This window comes from Vipera ursinii, assembly GCF_947247035.1.
Source record: "Vipera ursinii genome assembly, chromosome: 1".
Classification (NCBI taxonomy): domain Eukaryota; kingdom Metazoa; phylum Chordata; class Lepidosauria; order Squamata; family Viperidae; genus Vipera; species Vipera ursinii.
In genome coordinates, this window is record NC_139512.1 from 62,054,661 (window position 1) to 62,074,671 (window position 20,011).

At 35.1% G+C, this 20,011-nt stretch overlaps 1 protein-coding gene across 1 annotated transcript in view; it reads left to right on the plus strand.

The window, feature by feature from the left end:
• The window catches only part of CDIN1 (CDAN1 interacting nuclease 1), a 97,113-nt gene that overhangs the window by 66,119 nt on the left and 10,983 nt on the right, over positions 1–20,011 (plus strand). The window contains exons 6-8 of the mRNA XM_083373911.1: positions 11,823–11,902; positions 12,259–12,308; positions 17,013–17,080. Of these exons, the coding sequence (XP_083230037.1) occupies positions 11,823–11,902; positions 12,259–12,308; positions 17,013–17,080 (198 nt within the window). The remainder of the gene's footprint in view (positions 1–11,822; positions 11,903–12,258; positions 12,309–17,012; positions 17,081–20,011) is intronic.

Here is a 20,011-nt window from a genome sequence, read left to right on the forward strand (position 1 = left end):
AATAATAATAATAATAATAATAATAATAATAATAATAATAAGAAGAAGAAGAAGAAGAAGAAGAAGAAGAAGAAGAAGAAGAAGAAGAAGAAGAAGAAGAAGAAGAAGTTGGAAGGGACCTTGGAGGTCATGTAGTCCAACTCCCATTTCAGACAAATGGCTGTCCAGTCTCTTGTTAAAAACTTCCAGTGTTGGAGCATTCACCACTTCTGGAGGCAGGTTGTTCCACTGGTTAATTGTTCTAACTGTCAGGAAGTTTCTCCTTAGTTCTAGGTTGCTTCTCTCCTTGACTAATTTCCATCTGTTGCTTCTTGTCCTGCTTTCAGGTGCTTTGGAGAATAGCTTGGCACCCTCTTCTTTGTGGCGGCCCCTGAGATATTGGAACACTGCTATCATGTCATCCCTATCCTTCTCTTCATTAAACTACACATACCCAATTCCAGCAACCGTTCCCTATATGTTTTAGCCTCCAGTCCCCCAATCATCTTTGTTGCTCTTCTCTGTACTCTTTCTAGAGTCTCGACATCTTTTTTACATCGTGGTGACCAAAACTGGATGCAGTATTCCAGGTGTGGCCTTAGCAAGGCATTGTAAAGTGGTATTAGTACTTCACATGATCTTGATTCTATTCCTCTGTTAATGCAGCCTAGCACTGTGTTGGCTTTTTTGGCAGCTGCAGCACACTGCTGGCTCATATTGAAGTGATTGTCCACTAGGACTCCAAGATCCTTCTTACAGTTACTACTATTGAGAAAGGTACCACCTATACTATACCTGTGCATTTGATTTTTCCTGCCTAAATGTAGAACCTTACTTTTTTCACCATTGAATTTCATTTTGTTAGATAGCACCCAGTGTTCAAGTCTGTCCAGATCCTCCTGTATCTTAAGCCTATCTTCTGGAGTGTTGGCTATTCCTGCCAGCTTGGTGTGGTCTGCAAATTTGATGAGTTCCCCATCTATCCCCTCATCCAAATCGTTGATGAAGATGTTGAAGAGCACTGGGCCCAGAACAGAGCCCTGGGGCACCCCACTACACACTTCCTTCCATGTAGAAGCGGTTCCATTGAGGACCACACGCTGTGTACAGCCTGTCAGCCAGCTACGAATCCATCTGGTGGTGATGCTGTCTAACCCACATTTTTCTATCTTATCAAGTAGTAGGTTGTGATCTACTTTATCAAATGCCTTACTGAAGTCCAAGTAAATTACATCTTCAGCATTCTTCTGGTCCACTAATTTTGTCATGTATTCAATTTGAAGAAAGTTTAACAACCTTTGATATCGTGATAATAACACTATGGAAGCTAAAACTGAGAATATTTCAGGAAAAGTTTATTGATTCTGAAGGATGAGAGTACAGAAAGTAATTTGATGTTCTATGCTAGAGAGAAGGAGGGAGGGAGAGAGAGAGAACTAAGATTAGAGTCAGTTGCTTAGTCTATCCAATGCAGACAGATGAGGAAGTAGTGAAAGTATCAACAGAGCATATGTTGTTGGGCTCAAAATTCAGAGGTATGGAGCATAGCCCTAAAATAAAGAAATAGGTGCTTTTTGGAAGAGGAATAGAAAACTAGTAAAATGGAGAAACATTACATTGCTAACAAATATACATGCTGTCAAGGCATGTTTTTCCCTATTGTAAAAATAAACACAACCTGGGCCATTGGAAAGGAAAAACAAAGAAAAATGTCTGGTAAAATCATCAAAAGTATCTTGGACAGCAAAAAGAATGAATTCAATGATAGATGTAATAAAATTACATACCTCACTGGAAGTATTAATAAACAGTCAAAACTAACTATTTTAGATATAGACAGGACAAGAAGCAATGAATAGAAATTAATCAAGGAGAGAAGCAACCTAGAACTAATAAGCAATTTCCTGACAGTGAAAACTATATTGAGAAAGAAGAGCGTTTGGAAAAGACTCCAATGCTTGGGAAAAATTAAAGACAATAGAAAAAGAGGATGGTGGAATATGAGATGTTACTACTAGTGTCTTAAGCTTTAGATTATACATATTCAAGAAGCACTTCCGACAGGCAATCCTAATAAAGCTACTGTTACTCTAGCTAAAAGTAATTGGAAGTGACTGAAAAACTGAACAATAACTGAAATATAACTTGTATTCAGGTCATAGACCTATGTGACCTTCAGGAATGTCATTATTTACAAACTTCCCAAGATCTTAAGTTTTTGAAAGAAACTCTTCTAGTATATGTTTATGGGACTGTAGCAAAATAACACATAATATTTTAAAAATAAAGTTTTTACAAATTGTCAAAACGCCCCTTAGGGTTTAATGGATTAATTAAACTTTTTGCAGAATAAGTTGTGCATTTGTCAACCATTACCAAGAACCTGAAGAAGATGCTGCTGCTTATGATGATGATGATGATTTATATCCCTCTGATTTCTCATTGAGTTTAGGAAAGTATACATAGATATGAAAAACTATCATATTATTCTATCAACATTATTCAAAGCATAGAAAAGGGAAAAAGAGATTGAAAGGGTAAGCAAAATAAATTAAAAGTAGAAGATACAAGAAAAGAAAATGTCTAAAATTCTCTACTTGGATTTTTGATTCTGTCACCAAGCAGGAGTCTGCTCAGACTGCTACTGGAAAGGTGGGGGGAGAGAAAATTTTTCTCATTTTCCTTTCATCCTCCAACCCACTCAAGGAGAACTGCTGTGGAAAGAAGTAATCAGTGAAGATCATCACCTTCCTTCAATATAGTCAACAGAAAATTTCCCCAAAGATGAAGTCAGCCATTGAAAGGAAAACTCCTTTTGTCTATAAAAGGTTCTACTGAATTTAACCTATTGACTGCTAAGACAATATCATTAGACCTCCATGATAAAATATGCAGATGGATTCCCAGTTTTACACACAATTCAGAATAGATGTTTAAAAATCAGGGCACAGATCAATTGTTTCATTCAGTTGAAAACATGGTAACAGAGTCCAGGGAGCCTTGTTTAAAATGAATATTCTACAAATGAAGAGCTACTATTAAAGAAGTCCTTCTCCCATTTAATTGATTGTTTGCTTTTCAGACTAAGAAGGTACCTAAGGAAGGGGCCCTGTTGATGGTCTTGGTACAAGAATAGGGTAAGGGTATTAGTAATATACCACCTATTTATCAAACAAAATTATTTTGCTGCCATCTAGCAGACATCAAGATTTATGCAACTAAAATCCAAGAGCCCTAGAAAGAACCTTGGTTTCCATTTTGGTAAGTGGATATTATGTGTTTGGCCAAATCCAGCTGGGCAGTTATTCTGAAAACTGCCATTGTTTCCCCTGGCAGTGGTAGCCATTTTATGGTAACACTCATGGCAAGATCTAGGTAACCTGCCGAAACGTTGAAACCATGCTTTCAAATATGCTTGTGGCTGTGTAAATATCTGATATGCCTCTTCTGAAATATATACATATTTTAAAACAAAGTCCTCTCCAATTAATTTTTGTTGGGCAACCAAATCTGGGATGCAAAGATATGGAAAACCATTAAATAGTGATAGAATGATATAAACCAATTATAAAACTCGCTCCTTGGTTAAGAAAAATCTTTGGTTGCATTTAGTTCACTGAATGTTTCCAGTACAGCTTAAGTATATATTTGCAATTATTATTAGAAAGTCCATTAAAAAATTTAAAGCTTTACTGCAATTGCATGAAATATGTAACCTGCACAGTTTTCTAAAACTTAAAACAAATATTTTATTCCATGCTATGCAGCTTTAGCTTCCACTACAAATGCACTGAATAAAGTATTTAAAATTATTTTCCTCTTTATTACATCTATTGCACAGCTGTGAGAAATCCTTTATGGGTACTTATTTATTAAATATTTTGCTCATTTATTTTATCTGCACTGTAGACTAACTTTACTCCAGTCCTAAGCCACATTAATCAATTTGTCATTTAATGGCAAGGTTGATCAGAGCTGAATCTTGTTACTTCTTGGAAAAAGAATGGCAAATCAGTTCATAGTATACTAAGTGCCTTTTTATTTTTGAATAATGAGATGGGAGCAGTTCATTAGCTGTCGGAGAAAAAAAAAGCAGGGTAAGCAGCGTTGTACCTGGCTTGACAAGTGTACTAATTACTCTCTTTCACATGGAGCTGAAGGCATATTTGGTTCAGTTTAATGATCAGACAAGATGGCATTAAGAGGCCCAAGTTCTGTCAGGTGAGGAAGAGCAGGTGTAAGCAGATTAGTTCTGCCACAGTAACCCTTTGGAGTCATCTTCTTTAGAATGGCACTAGGGAAAAATATCAGCACTTTTTATTTTTAGTGGGAAGATAAATTTAAGAGGAGTAAATTGGAAAATCAAATGAGGGCTTTAGCAGGCAGGGAGATTTGCAGAGCTGTCTCTTGGTGTTTGAAAGGCCCATTCATCATGTCCTACAAGTAGTCAATTCCTCTAGTATCTGTAAATGTTTTCAGATATTAGCCAATTTATATGCTCTGAGATTCATCATGGAAAATCAGCTTTACCAACGTGCATTATCTCCATCTGAGATGAAGTTTGATATATGAGCATCTTTGCAGTTCAATGAGTTGTGTGCAAAAAAGTACGTTTTTAATTAATAAACAAATTTGCTCAGGAGCTCATCAGTGTCAAGAGTAATAACGATTGTCATTCATTATTGTTTATTACATTCCTCCCTCAACAAATGTTGCCTTCTAATGAGATTTCTTTCCTATTTTTTAATTTGGTTAATGGCATTTTCATCCCAGAGAAAAAAAATGCAAATTTCTCTATAAAATACACCGAGCAAGCCATCTTGCTGCTACTGTGCTTATCTTAAATTGAAATGTGTAAACAATTGAAACTTATTTGCTTCAAGTATCTTCTTTATATGTCTGTTACATTCACTCCTGTAATAAAGATGAGAAACTTACATATATGGATGGGAAGTTCCCTTTTGGCTTTAGCAAAACATAAAATAAAACCTTTCACTCTCGCATGGTGATCTTTCTGGGAAGGCATCCAGTAGCCTTCCCTGCTTTTGTAAAATAAGATTGTATTCCAAGATTAAATAGGTCTTTACACTATAAAAATTCAGCGAAATATAAAAATGGAGGATTCTTGTATAAAATATTAATTTTTCCTTTGGGAAAAATATTGCAATTCATATTTTCTTCTACCTCCCTACACTCTTACCCGTTATAGCAAGCTATCTAATAAAGACTCTTTAATAAACGTGTGCTTGAGGTGGTAAGAGCAGCAACGAAGCAGAGATGTTCAAGTGTTATTATTTACTGCAGTGTTTGTGCAGGATGGCGAATCCTCTGCTGCAAATGGCATTACAGCTGTGATGAATGAGCATTAGAGTAACTCATTTTAAATGTGCTTGATTTATTAGCACAAGGGTCTTCATTTCCAGCGGGTCAATGCTTTACCGAAACATACAAAGTCATTGTCAAGGTCAGTCTGTTTATGAATTTTTTAAACAAAATGCCTTGATCACATATCAAGTCCCTCACAGAAAAGAATAGCTTTTGTAAAAAGGGGGGAAAAAATCTTTAAAAAGGCCAAAGGCAGTGTTGGTCAAGCTTCAATTATGACTCCTAGTAAGACAAGAGCCTAAATGTTCAGTGTTTGCCTTCAGGGATGTTTATTATACACAACTATTTTGCAGAAGCAGCGTCAAATCTACAGTATAAAACTACCATTAGGCAGAAAAATCAATCAAAATGCCATTAAAGTAGAATAAGTTGCCAATATTGCTGATGTGGTTGCAGGTCCTTTGATTTTCTTTCAGATTATTAGGCACAGTCTAGTAGTGACTTTGTTAAGGGAAATGAGTGTTGTTCAGAAGTAATATGTCTCTTGGCTTCATAAAGTTTGTGGCCTCATATTTCCCAGTTTATTGATTATCCATTATCATTTGTCATGAGGCGTCCTAACTCAAGGGGAAAATATAACTCTCTTTTTCTTGCTGAACGGTAGTGCAGTATAGATTTGGGGGAAGGTATTTCAGATGTACCAATCTTGGAGAAAAATGAGTAAAGAAATAAAGCAGTGAATGTGCCTTCCAGGGCTAAGCAGTTTAAAGGGGAGAGTGCTGACAATACTTGTTCCAACATTATCCCTTTTTTACACCCCATATGACTCAAGTGCACAAAAACACAAAACACAGATTCATAGGCAAATCTATACAGTTATGTACAATATGTGATTTTTTAATGTCTATTGAATAGTGTTTAATTGTTCACTCCTATCCATTCAGAAGTAATTCCAATTGACCTTTTCAACATTTCATTTAATCTTCCTTTATTTGAATATTTCATTAAGAATCCAAAAAGAGGTGAAACTAAAGAAGGGGGGGGGACTACAAATTTGAAGCTGAGGCTTTATATAATTACTTACATGACCAGATGTTTTTCTTAATGCTGTAGTTAGGGTTGTTTTTATTTTCTTTATTTTGATTTTGTTGACGGCCACAGCTTTTTAGACATATCTGCTCTCTGTATAATGGGCAGTTGGAAAGGGGACTTAAACAATTAATGCCAGAACACAAGTAAATGGAATCTCTCTCTTCTTTTTTTTAACTTCTTAACTGCATCTTAACTGCATTTTTTTTTAACTTCTTTAACTGCATTTTGGATTTTCTCAAGGAAGTATTCTGGAAGGAAGGGGGTGGAAAAATGTGAAAGGAAGGGAGGGAGAGGGGGAAAGAAGAAGAGATAGGAAGGAAGGAAGGAAGGAAGGAAGGAAGGAAGGAAGGAAGGAAGGCACTAGCATGCTAGAAAAATGTAGGATGGGACTGAATCAGAAAGGAAAATTTCTGATGTTCCTTCTCTGCTTCCCATAAGGAAACTCAATGGGTGAGCCAGCAGAAAGTCAGTGCTCCAACTGCTCTTTTGCATGCCTTTGGTCATTCTGTTTCTCTATTTAGGTAAGGAAACAATAACACAATGAGACACAGATTGTCTAGTACCCAATAAAATCATGTTGTGTTCATTATTGTAGTGTGCTTATATAAACAAAATTTTGAGTTTCAAAGTGTATAACATTTTTCACAAAAAAAGATACAAGAAACAATATGACTGATCCAATAGCTTGTGGTTCAGAGAGAAATTTAAGTCATCTGCCACCTGACAATGGACATTTTAAGACTAGTAAATATTGGCCCTGTAACAGGAATGCATTTATGTTTTTGCCAGTCAATATGAAAACTACCCTGTCTTTAACTGGATCAAATGAAAAGATATATATTTCAATATGATTTAATGTAATTCAATAAAAATAAAATAAAATTCAATAAAAATATTTAAAATTACAAATAGCTTTCATCTGCCTAAAGCAATTTAATTTATGTCAATTCAAGGGAGTTGCAGATTTTGTCTGGCACATTGGGACCACGCTTTAAAAGTGAGCAGCACCAAGATCTGTTTGGGAGGGGAGGTCAGGTACTGTATAAAGGACCCATCTTATTCCTAATCTATTACCACATTCTGCAACATGAAAAGAGGGACTAAAATTTTGGCACAGTCTGGTGGGGGGGGGCTAGGGGTTTCCAAAGGCAGGCCACATTTCTTGCAATGTTTCCCAACCAAGAAGTTTCCATACTTTTTTCTGGTTGATCCAATAAACTCTGCATATTTTTTAAAAAGCCTTTGACAAACTCCTTTTTGAGAAGCTTGTAAACACAATTAATACCCTTGGGGCACAGACTCTTTTCATAGATAGCTAGTCAGCTCACAAAAGGGAAACAGCAGAAAAATTCTCAAATTTTCAAATTGGAAGTAATTTCAAAAATTTTGTTGTTGTTGTTAGTTGCGAAGTCGTGTCCGACCCATCGCGACCCTATAGACAATATTCCTCCAGGCCTTCCTGTCCTCTACCATCTTCTGGAGTCCATCTAGGCTCACGCCTACTGCTTCAGTGACTTCATCCAGCCACCTCATTCTCTGTCGTCCCCTTCTTCTATTGCCCTCAATCTTTCCCAGCATTAGGCTCTTCTCCAGTGAGTCCTTCCTTCTCATTAGGTGGCCAAAGTATTTGAGTTTTAGCTTCAGGATCTGGCCTTCTAAAGAGCAGTCAGGGTTGATCTCCTCTAGGACTGACCGGTTTGATCGCCTTGCAGTCCAAGGAACTCGCAGGAGTCTTCTCCAGCACCATAGTTCAAAGGCTTCAATTCTTTGGCGCTCAGCCCTTCTTATGGTCCAGCTTTCAAGACCATAGCCTTGACTATACGCACTTTTGTTGACAGGGCGATGTCTCTGCTTTTTAGTGTGCTGTCTAGATTTGCCATTGCTTTCCTCCCCAGGAGCAAACGTCTTTTAATTTCTTGGCTACAGTCCCCATCTGCAGTGATCTTGGAGCCCAGGAAAATAAAATCTGTCACTACCTCCATTTCTTCCCCATCTATTTGCCAGGAATTGAGAGGGCCAGATGCCATGATCTTGGTTTTCTTAATGTTTAGTTTCAACCCAAGTTTTGCACTCTCCTTCTTCACCCGCAACAAGAGGCTCTTTAGTTCTTCTTCACTTTCTGCCATTAGAGTGGTATCATCTGCATATCTTAGGTTGTTGATGTTTCTTCCGGCAATCTTAATTCCAACTTTGGATTCAATTTCAAAATAGGATTCCTCAAAGATCAAGCATCTACTATTTGCTTATAAAATATTTGGAGTTGGGGTAAACATGAAAATGATGAAATAGTACAAAGAGGTAAATTACCAAAGGGATTGGAGAAAGATCTCTTGAGTCTGAGTGAAAGGGCTTCAGTATAGTATTTACTATACTGAAGCAAATGCTCTGTGGTGTACAATGTTCCCAAAGCCCAAATCTCCTAAAGTGTACTATTTTACGAAGTGTACTAAAGAGCCAAAAAAATTGCAAACCCTCTCCCCTTCCCCCAAATGTTTAGCAATCAAAATGGTTAAATAGGTAAGCTGAGCAATTTGTCCACAAATGAAAGATTACAGTATCTTGGGCATATTAGATTCAACTGACAGTGGTTAAATAGGACATGACAGAGGTATACTCCTAATATACATGTGTGTATCCTATATGTGTTAAGTAGTCCTCACTTACCAACCACAGTTGGGACCATTGACTCTGTTGCTAAGAGCCACAGTTGCTAAATGAAAAATCAGGTGACTGTTCGGGACTTACAACTGCATTTCGGCCTCTATCATTAAACAAATCGCCACAATCGTTAAGCAAGATACCATGTGATATGACTTGCAATTTCTCTCCCATGTTCTCTATTAATTCTGTTTCTTGGAAGTCAGTTGTGAAACTCCTAACTGTGGGATGCTACAAAGGCCCTAAATGCAAAGATTGATCCCAAAGCTTTTTTTTTCAACTGTCATAACTGAATGGTTGCCATCCAAGGCAGTTTGTAAGTGAGAAGTCCCAGTACCAAGTAGCTATGCCTTTGTACCACATTGTTTGCATGCATTATTGAATATTATATATTTATCCAACTTTTGCATAGCTTTAAAATTACATTTTTAAAATTTTAAAATTTTAAATTAGGATAAAAGATAAAAGTTTGAAATAAAGATACAGACTTGAACATTGCAGAAAAGCTTATGGGTATACAGCTTGTTTTGCCTTTAGGTAAGGAAGAAGATTATGATAGATATGCTAATTTAGGAGGCAAAGAAAGTTTTTCTTTGTGTAACCACTATTTTGTAGAGGAGATGAGTACATACAAATTAAATAAACAAATAAATAAATAACCCATAGTTAAAATGTGGAATTTGCTGCTGACAAATATGGCAATGGCCATCAGCTTAGATACTTTTAAAAAGAAACTAAAGACATTAATAGAAGATAATGCTATCAGGTGTCTATTTTGATAGTCTTTACTATCTTCAGAGTTATGGACAGAACACCATAAATGCCAACTGAATGGATCTTTTAGCTAGTGTTTGATATTGAATGCTGTTCTAGTGTGTCCTTAGCTTGACGCAGCATGATCTTACGTAATTTACATAGTCACCATACAGCATCTGACTGGCAGCTGAAATCCAATATAATGGATTACAATAGATTTAAGAAGGCTAAACTGTGACTTTCTTCAGAATGTAATGTCATGAAATTGGTACTGTTTAACTGTCCATTTTGTATTTTTATTTGCCTTTGCTATTGATAAACTGCATAACTAATTAAATCAATCATATTTACAATGGTAAGCATACCTTGACTGGATATTTCTGTTAGAATGCTGTACTTTATAAATTTTATGGAATCATGGTGACAACATTTTTACCTAATCTAGAAGAGTTATAGCTGTGAAAGCTGAATCATCAGAAAGGCCAAAGAAAAATCAATGTCTGTGAATTGTGGTACTGGAAAAAAGAGTTAAGAGTATCTCAGACTGCAAGAAGAATAATCATTCAATACTAAATGAAGTAAATCCAGAATGTTCCCTGAGAGCACAAACTATGAATTTAAAATTTAAATAATTTAGATACATAGTGGATAGGCAAGAGTAATCAGGGGAAAAAAGGCAAACAGAAGACCAGGTCACTACATAATGTTACTGATGACACAAGCATGAGCTTACAAGACCTCTAAGAAGCAGTTACAAACAGTCCTGGAGAGATGTTGTTCGCCAGGTCATGAAAAGTAACTCAGCAACAAGAACAGTGCCAATGTTGTTGAAAATAGTAATTAATATAGCCACAAGAAAGTATTCAGAGGTGTGAAGTTGCTATAATTTACATTATAATTATGCAGTGGAAATTGTATAATGTTTGTTTATATAGTTGAAAAAAATTACATGGTTGCCTAAAATATGAGTTGCTGTGGAAAAAATAGGCAGGAGTATTGGGTGTGTTTGCCACCTTGAGTTTTTATACATACATACGTACATACTTACACATAAAAACACACATATACATGTACACACAGAGACACATACACACACAAAGAAAATAACAGATCTTAAACATTATAATGGGCTGTATACATTCATTTGATCATTTTATGGAATTACAATATCACAATTTTTGAGAATCCTAAAGCCTATTGTTAGAAAAGTAATTTAGCTTTGTATATCAATCTTCCCAGAGTCAGCATGGTGTAGTGGTTAGGGTGCTGGTGTAAGAATGGGGAGACCCAGGTTCCAATCCTCCATTGGTACAAAATCCAGTTGAGTTATTTCTTTTCATCCCTCTTTAAGGCCAGACCACTTTAGATAATGCAGTGATAACTTTGCTGTAAAAACTAGGGGAGTGCAACACAAACCCAGGTGAGTTTACAACCATACAAGATAAATGCTAAGAAAACAACAACACACAAAAATGGCTTGAATTCTGAAGCCTCAGACTCCTTCAGCTTCTTCATTTTCAATTACTTTGTGTATTCTGTGGTCCCACCAGTTCTTGCTTGTCAGCAAATGTTATTTCTTACAGGCATTTCAATGTGCCATTGTTGCTACTTTGTCCTACAATTGTGCATATTTATCCAATTCTGCAGCAGTTAACTAGACGGTCCACTCTTTTTGCTTTGTATGTATTTGTTTTTATTATGGCTCATATACATAATATCATTATATACACATACTTTATACAGTATGTTCCTTGAAGTCAGAAGGGTGTTTCGAAAACTTGCCTCTGTGCAGTACATGTGTGTATGAATGACAAAAACTTTGCTTCCCTCTACTGAAGTACCTTTGAGCTGAATTGTATATGCAAGATTACCAGTCTGTAGTCTGAAAGATATTGATCTGTAAAAAAAACCTTTATTTTTCATCCCTAAGCATCCCTGTTTTCCCCCATAGGATTAGTGTCATGTTTACAGTAATACTAAGTATCCTTTTTCTTCTTCTTCTTCTTCTGCAGCTTCAAAAACTCTTATGAACAGTCTGCTTCGGGATCCTTCTCAGATTCCAGATGGAGTTTTAGCCAATCAGGTCTATCAGGTGTTTATCACAGTCATCCTTTTTTCAATGACAATGCTGTTCTCAGCCTAGCAGGATTTTTTTTTAAAACCTCATTTAATTGCTGACATCATTATTAGCATTATCATGGAGGCCAACAATGCATAAATAGCAATGCAGTATTTGTGAAGAGAGCATTTTGCTGTCTTATGTATTATTTTTGTAAACATACTATTTCTTATAGAATAAAAGAGATTCAAGTTTCATTTTCCATTGTTGCTTGCAAAAAGCTTTCGCTTCAAAAGTTTTAATTTTGAAGAAACAAAATATTTTTTACGATTAATTATAATAGACCTACACATGCCCACCCTTTTACTACTATTTTTATTTGTCTGCAGTGCATTGTGAATGACTATTGTTATGGACCATTGGTGGACTGCATCAAACAGTATCCTTTCTCATAAAATTTTAGGTGCACAGTTGATGAGCGTAGGCTGTGTCTAGCTGTAACCTGACATAAAGTTCTGCTTTGCAAACCACATATCATGTGCCTTTGTTTTACATTCAATCAGCCACAAGGGGATCACTGCATACCGTCTCTTACATTGTTTAACTAATGTCAGATATGCCATATGAAAATTGTCAGTTCAATAGATATACATTTCCTTTGCTTAGATAAAATCCTCTTGCTGTTGGTCACGTGAAATACACAGTCTTGTATTAAATTATTTGTTGTCATAAGTTGCAAATTTTATAAGACATAATAGCTTCTTTGCATTTCCCACGGAAACTCTGATTTAAAATCTAAGAGCAAGAAAATTTGACTTACCACTGTTTTGTCACAATGAAAAAAAGATAATACATAAAAATTATCGTAAGTGGAATTAAGTGTATTCATGGATGAGTGGACTACTTGTAATTCTGTTCAAATTAATTATTTGGACAACCTTTCTGGGAGGTGGTTCTCTTTCATCGCTCTCATACACTGAACAGTCTAGAAAATCTTGATGTTTAAAGAATAAAAATGTTCCTATACAAAAGGGTTTAAAAGTTAATAGTTAAGCAAATTAGCACAAACCTTGTTACTTATTCTATGAGATAAATAAACAGAATATGTTGAAATCATCTACTTTGTATAGTGTTTACAATTATAAAAATGTGAGGGAATCTTAATCTGAAGACATAGTAGTTAAAACATACATAATTCATTAATTTTTGCTCAGAACGAATACATTTTATTAAATATATTTTATTAAATATATTAAATATATTAAATCACCTTTCTACCCATTTCTTTTTCATTTTTAATGGGTTCTTTTGATTCAGTGGGTTAGGACGCTGAGCTTGTCGATCAGAAGGTCGACAGTTTGGCGGGTCGAATCCCGAGTGCCGCGTAGCAGAGTGAGTGCCTGTTACTCGTCCCAGCTTCTGCCAACCTAGCAGTTCGAAAGCACGTAAAAATGCAAGTAGAAAAATAGGGACCACTACAGTGGGAAGCTAACAGTGTTCCATGCGCCTTTGGCGTCTAGTCATGCCGGCCACATGACCACGGAGACGTCCTCGGACAAGCGCTGGCTCTTCGGCTTTGAAACGGAGATGAGCACCGGCCCCTAGAGTCAGAAACGACTGGCACGCATGTGTGGGGGAGCCTTTACCTTTATTGATTCTATAAATTTATTAAATGAGAATAAAAGTTAATATTATTTTTCCAAAAAGATACATGCTGGTTTACTACAATACATCTCACCATAATTTACAACCACAATAAATTAAAGTTAAAATACAATTTATAACAACCTATGCAAAAGCTTGGTGAAATAAACAGGTTTATTTTTGCCTGTTCTTTCTTTTTTTTTTAAGGAACCTAATTTCAATTAATGAATTATTTATTTATTGAATTGTTTGAAACATTTTTGTTAGTTATTTTTTCTGTACCAACTTACAAAAATGCAAGTCACTGGGACATCTGCTCATCCAAATTGCTGCATAATATGCAGCTTTGGCTCTTTCTAACAGATGGAAAAGACTAGTGCATGCTGCAGGACGACTATGCTGAATTTTTTCATTGCTATTAGTGCTTTTTATGATTCTGTATTACTAAAGGAATTTTCACTATCACGTATATTGAACAGGCTAAGTAGCAACGTAACATCTGATCAACCATTTAATATTTGTCTTTAGTAAACCTGTGCTTTATACTTAGTTCTGTATATATTTTGATATTTTGTTAGATAATAAAATAGCAAGTTTGAAGTCTGCCCATGTTTTGGGAGAAGTAACAAAGTTCAGACAGCTTCTAGGTTACAGGCATAATTTGTCTTACTACTGTGCCTCCAAGAAAACGAATTATAGCACAATCTGTTATGCGCTAAAAGCTTCTCTGGTTTTCTCTGACTTAGTCGACAATGTATAGTAGTAAAATATTTAACCATTCAGTTCCTTGATGCCATGAAAGACCTAGACCTATAAGCTAATCACAAAATAAATACATTTTGATAGATTTAGAACTCTAGTCACGGTATAAACCCTACCATATATTTCACACATACTGTACATATCGGGTTTCTGGGCAGAGTTTCTTGGGGAATGAAAAATGATTCTGGTAAGCCTATCTTTGTTCCAAACTATAGTTAATTAAAGCAATACGATGAGATCGTTGTCTGCTAAATGTGTATCATAGAACACTGACATAGTAGTGTTTTTCTATTGTCATCTCTGTCATAGATAATTAGATATTAGCTGTTAAATTGGGTCAAAGAAGTAGCCCCATGTAGAAATATTTAATGTAAGATTTTCAAAAAGTGGTTGACTGTAGGTTACTAAACATTTAATTATTTTTAACTGTTTATGAAAGATTATTTAAAAATATTTGTTGCTGAATTAGTTGTTAATTTTAAGGCATACAAAGTAGTTTAAAACCAACTTAAAATTAAGGTTTTTAAAGTATAGTCCTTCTAAGGATTGCATATTGATTTTAAATACAACTATCTAATTATATATGCATGGACTAAAGTATGAAGTCAACATCTTTGAATTGCCAAGAGGCTGTTTTTCAGTAACAGTTTAGATATTTACGGGAAATGAGGCTGCTGGATTGAATGAGCACAAAATGGCTTGTGAAGTTATTTACAAGTTTTGCTCCATTGTCAGGGCCATAATCAATAACAGGTATTACCGTAAACTAAATCTAAGTCTTTTTGTTCACACTGTATTATACACACTGTTTGTAGAATTTATTTTATATTTTTGCTATTATTCATTATCTTTAGTTAATTCTGTCATTATAGCACATTTTGATGCACTACATCAACTTTTCTGTGCCATATTTTTCATGACTTAAAAAATTCAAGTTGTGATAGTTTCTACAAGACAAATAACGATAGCAACAACAATAATATGCAGTTGTAGAAATTGTAGAAAAAGTATAAGATCATAATTGAAAAAAATATTGTTAAAATTTGGAAAAATAATCAACAAAGATACATCCTCTTTCATCATTAATAGTAATATTTGCTACCTATGCATGTATGTATTTATGGCATTATAAAAATCTCATGCAGATTGATTCATTGTGTTAACACACAATAAATAGCTAGAGAACAAGGGAAATCTCTTTTAAGGCAGTAAACATATTTAGAAGTTTGAGATCTTGCTAGGGGTACTATTTATAAACTGACTACCTTGTTGGATACGAATAGTCATATAACATCCATTTTCCAAAACTCAAATTAGGCTCACTCTAGAGCAGGGGTGTCAAACTCGCCACATCACGTGATGTGTCACAACATATCACAACTTTTTCCCCATTGCCGGAGCTGGGGTGGGCACGGTTTCAGCATGATGCATCCGGCCCACAGGCCGGCAGTTTGTTACCCCTGCTCTAGAGGTACTACCAGATCTGGGCTTCAAAGACTCAAACAACCACAAAGTGGTTGAGCTATATAACAAGGAAACAATAGTTTAACCATATATTTGCAGCTCAGATCTAGTGCCATTTACTTCGCCACCCAATTTCATTTGTTTCAGGAAGCCAATATAACCACACTGTCTTTTTTTTCTGGACAAGTAAACATGTCAAGCAAAGCACTAGGTTCTACCCTCCCAAGATCAGTAATGATAGCGATTAACATCTTTCCTCATAGCACGCTGGCTTTTCATTTTTTGGAAAAATATCAAACTACCATAGAAAAAACAGAAATCATTTATGGAGGGCATCTCATAGGGACCATTTTGCCTACCAAAAACAAGGTAAGTATAGCATTAAGTAAATACTGATGAACTCCCCAAAGCAATATCTATTTATATTCATTACCCAGATTCCAAGAAAAATGCATCAAATGTTTTACACCATCTCAAAAGTGAGATTCGTGCCATCATTACTAGATTTACTTTTCTCAGAATTCATTAAATTGTGCAAGAAATCCAACAAATATAGTTAACAACTTTCTTCAAAATTCTTGACATTTTCTAGTTTTTGTTTCCCTCAGAAAAAAATTCTATCCTCTGGATTTACAGAAAGCCTTGTAAAGCATTAATGCAAGATACCTTGAAATTAGTTCTGCCAAATAAAAGAAACACCAAGGCAATTATGATGAAATGATTGCAAACAAGTGGGAATTATCTTTGAATTCTGAAAAAAAATTATTTGTCATGTTTCATTTCTAACAGTCTAAAAAAGTTTATCTTGTTTACATCTTATCCCATTCTTCTTCAAGACACTTTATGAAATGTCTTGTTTACTCTTATAGCAATTCCTTGAGGAAAAGTTGAATTTAAAAATGGGTGTGAAACAAAGGCACTATATTATTTTTGGATTTTTTAAAAAATCATCTGGCATTAACTAATTGTATAATATTGACTAGAGATATCTCACTGCTTCATAGTAATCATAGAGACTCACCAGTCTGGCTGAATATGTATAGGAGAAGATTATCTCATAGCAGGCCTTAATAGTCCGATTCCATCACCTCCTCCAATATCTTTAATTTTCTTGTTTGTAGACTGACAATTGGTTATTAAAATGCAAAGTTAATTCTGTTTTAGCCAGCACTCAATTCTAAATCATTATAGTCTACCACAAAAAGCTATGCCATTGTAAAATCAAGTTTTATATCAAATTGGGGAACATATTTCTTTAATGGAAAATTATCAGTGCAATTGGATATGAGCATGAAGTCTTACTGCAAGAAATGCTTCTGGAGAGAAATATATCATTTTTAGGTAAGCTTTTATATTATAATCTAATACCTAAATGTTGGAAATCTCAGTAATTATTTCCAAAAAAGTCTCTAAAGATATCCTATATATTTAATAGTAAAGAGAGACTAAGAAATGATTGATGCAGTGCATGTTATCTTTTATCGATTTAGACCTGAGCAGGAACTCTGTTATCTAATACCTTATACTGCATGTGCACAAGCAAGTAATTAATATTTTATAGAATAAGTAGCTGGGAAAATGCTTTAATATCAGTTGTTGTATTACTTTTGGTGTCATGAGATATTAGCCATAGTCTAGGTCTTAGGAGACCTAGAAGGAAATATAAGAAATATTAGCTTTATAATGCTTCATGTATTAAATCTCTACATGAGGGATTCACTAGTTTCTTTAGAAGTTTATTTCCTTTTTTTACAGTATATTAAACCTTCCTGCATTGTATTGTTAGTCAGAATTATATTAAATGATAACATATGTAAGGATAGTATTACGGTTAACACTTCCATGCATTGGTTATTATTACTTAAAGGAACATTTGTCTTAAAGCACGATACATTTCTCATTCTTCAGAAGTGATATGTGGAATGATGGCATCTCAGTATGAAAAAGTCTACTTTAATCATGAAGGCTTTGAAGCAAAAGTTTAAATACAACCCAAGCCTAAATAATAGGAAAACTATTTTAAAGCAAAAATACATAATTACAGCAGCTGTGATCCACTCTGTTTCTGTAATAACAAGACTAAGAATATTAGGATGAAATGAGAATAACTATGAGATACTAATAGCAGGAGTGAAACAAAGAGCAACAGCACATCTCTGCATAATCACCTTAAAACCATTACTTTTTATTATTTGTGCAGAAGACATCTATTCCTTAGCTATATTCTTGCGATTTTCTAATGAAGACAGAAACCAAGTTTGATTTAAATAAATTTGTTTAGTCAAATTGTTAAGGATAACTTAAACATATGATACTGTTAGATAAATTCTATAGCAAAATATACAATCTTGTAAAAAAAACCAAACATATTCATTCTGAATTCATGAAATTAATGTTATAGGTTTACTAATCACTTGCATTCAGAAATGTATCCTTTTATTTACTTTATTTTTTACTACAAAGAATGCAAGAAGATATTTTATGTTGAAGTACAATAAAGAAAAGTATTAAGCCAGTTGGGTCATTCCATCTACACCTTAAGCATTCAGGGAAATACAAAGCTATAATTAGTTTATCCTTGGTGAAATAATGGAAATTAGTAAACAGTTTAAATAAGATCAATTCTTCCTCACAAACCACGGCATGAAAGACATAAACATATTTTAAGCTGCTGGAAGTTTCAGCTAGAGAACTATTAGCTAATGCAACAACCTTTCAAAATTGATTCCAATAATATACCAAATACATTTTTCAAAATACTTTTCTGATTTCCTTGTATTCCATAATAACATGTGTCTAAGTAGACAGAGAACAGGCAGATAAAACTGCCCAGACTCTTTCTCTTCTATGTCTTTAGTGATCAGTAAAAAAATAAGAAATATTTTTGGCCATTGTTCCTACCAAGTAATACTGACAGGAATCTTACCAAATTGAGGAAGAGCCTCAGAAGATGGATGTAGATTCATTGATAAGATGCCCTATGCTGACTTCCATTGAGGCGTGACGGGTGCAGAAAGATGGGGCTCCATCTTCCACATTCGATTTCGCCCTGCTGGGGACCCTAAAAAGGGTCAAAAGTCGCCCCAGAGAAGCGACAAAGGAGGGGACCCTCATCGATCGCCGAGGGGCAACAGCCCTTCCGCTGGATCCGAGGAAGCCCCTCAAACTGGCAGGGGAAAGACTGGCTACATTCCTGTGCCAGTCAGAAGCTGCTGACAACCAAAGATAAGCACTAACTAGCAATTTTTGAGCAACATGGATGGAACTGGGTGAGACTTTATCCTCTTTTTATGACCTTAATACTATTCTCCTGGAAAATAGAATGCCCAAAGCAAAGAATCCTCCCCGATGAGAGAGGGAAGGGAAGTTTTTGCCCTGCTCCCTCAGGAAAAGAAAAGCAGAAAATTATTTTTTTTGGGGGGGGGGTGAATTGAGAAAACTACAAAATCAATTTAGAATTAATACAGATGTATAGCTTTGAAATTTGGGGACTAAAAGTACCTTTGAGACTTTTTTTTAGAAAAGATATTTGAAAATCTGTAAAATAGACTTGGATTTGGAAAGCTGGAAGACGGTGTCAACGACATCTAGTGGTGAATCATGGCACTACAATTTATTATGCTTAAAGGAAACTTGGCTTGAAGCCCAGACTTAGATAAGACTCTTTGTTGTTCCTGGAAAATTTCACTTTTGCAGACTGCAGCTAGGAAAAGGGAGAGAAAAAAACCTCTTGGGCTGCTTATCTGTGTTGGGGACCCTATTGGACTATAAAGACTACATACAAAAACAAAATGGGTGTTTCATACTTAGCCTTAAATGGTAAAAAACCATATTTAACACTTGTCTCTGAAGCCCCCAGAGTGATATACCAACAAGAAAATGTTAATGAATCTCAGAAAGAAATTCTATGTTGAAATCAATCCAAGAGTCAATTGTTTTATTTCATGAGACTAAAAATAATGCAAATGAGATAATTTTCTAACCTAAACTTACAAATCCAGACAATGACTACAAAGAAGAAACTAGTAACCCAGCAAATTAGAACAAACAGATCCAAAGATGGAGTACCTAAAGAAAGGAATTAATAGACAGATACAGACAAATGAAAAATTAGAAGAATTCTCTGATAAATTGAAAGATAAAAAGGACAAGTATAAAAAGTGGAAAGAGGGGCACATAACTAAGGCAGAATATCAGCAAATAGCCCGTGCCTGCAAAGATGAAGTGAGGAAAGCTAAGGCTCAAAATGAACTAAGGCTTGAGACCAAAGTC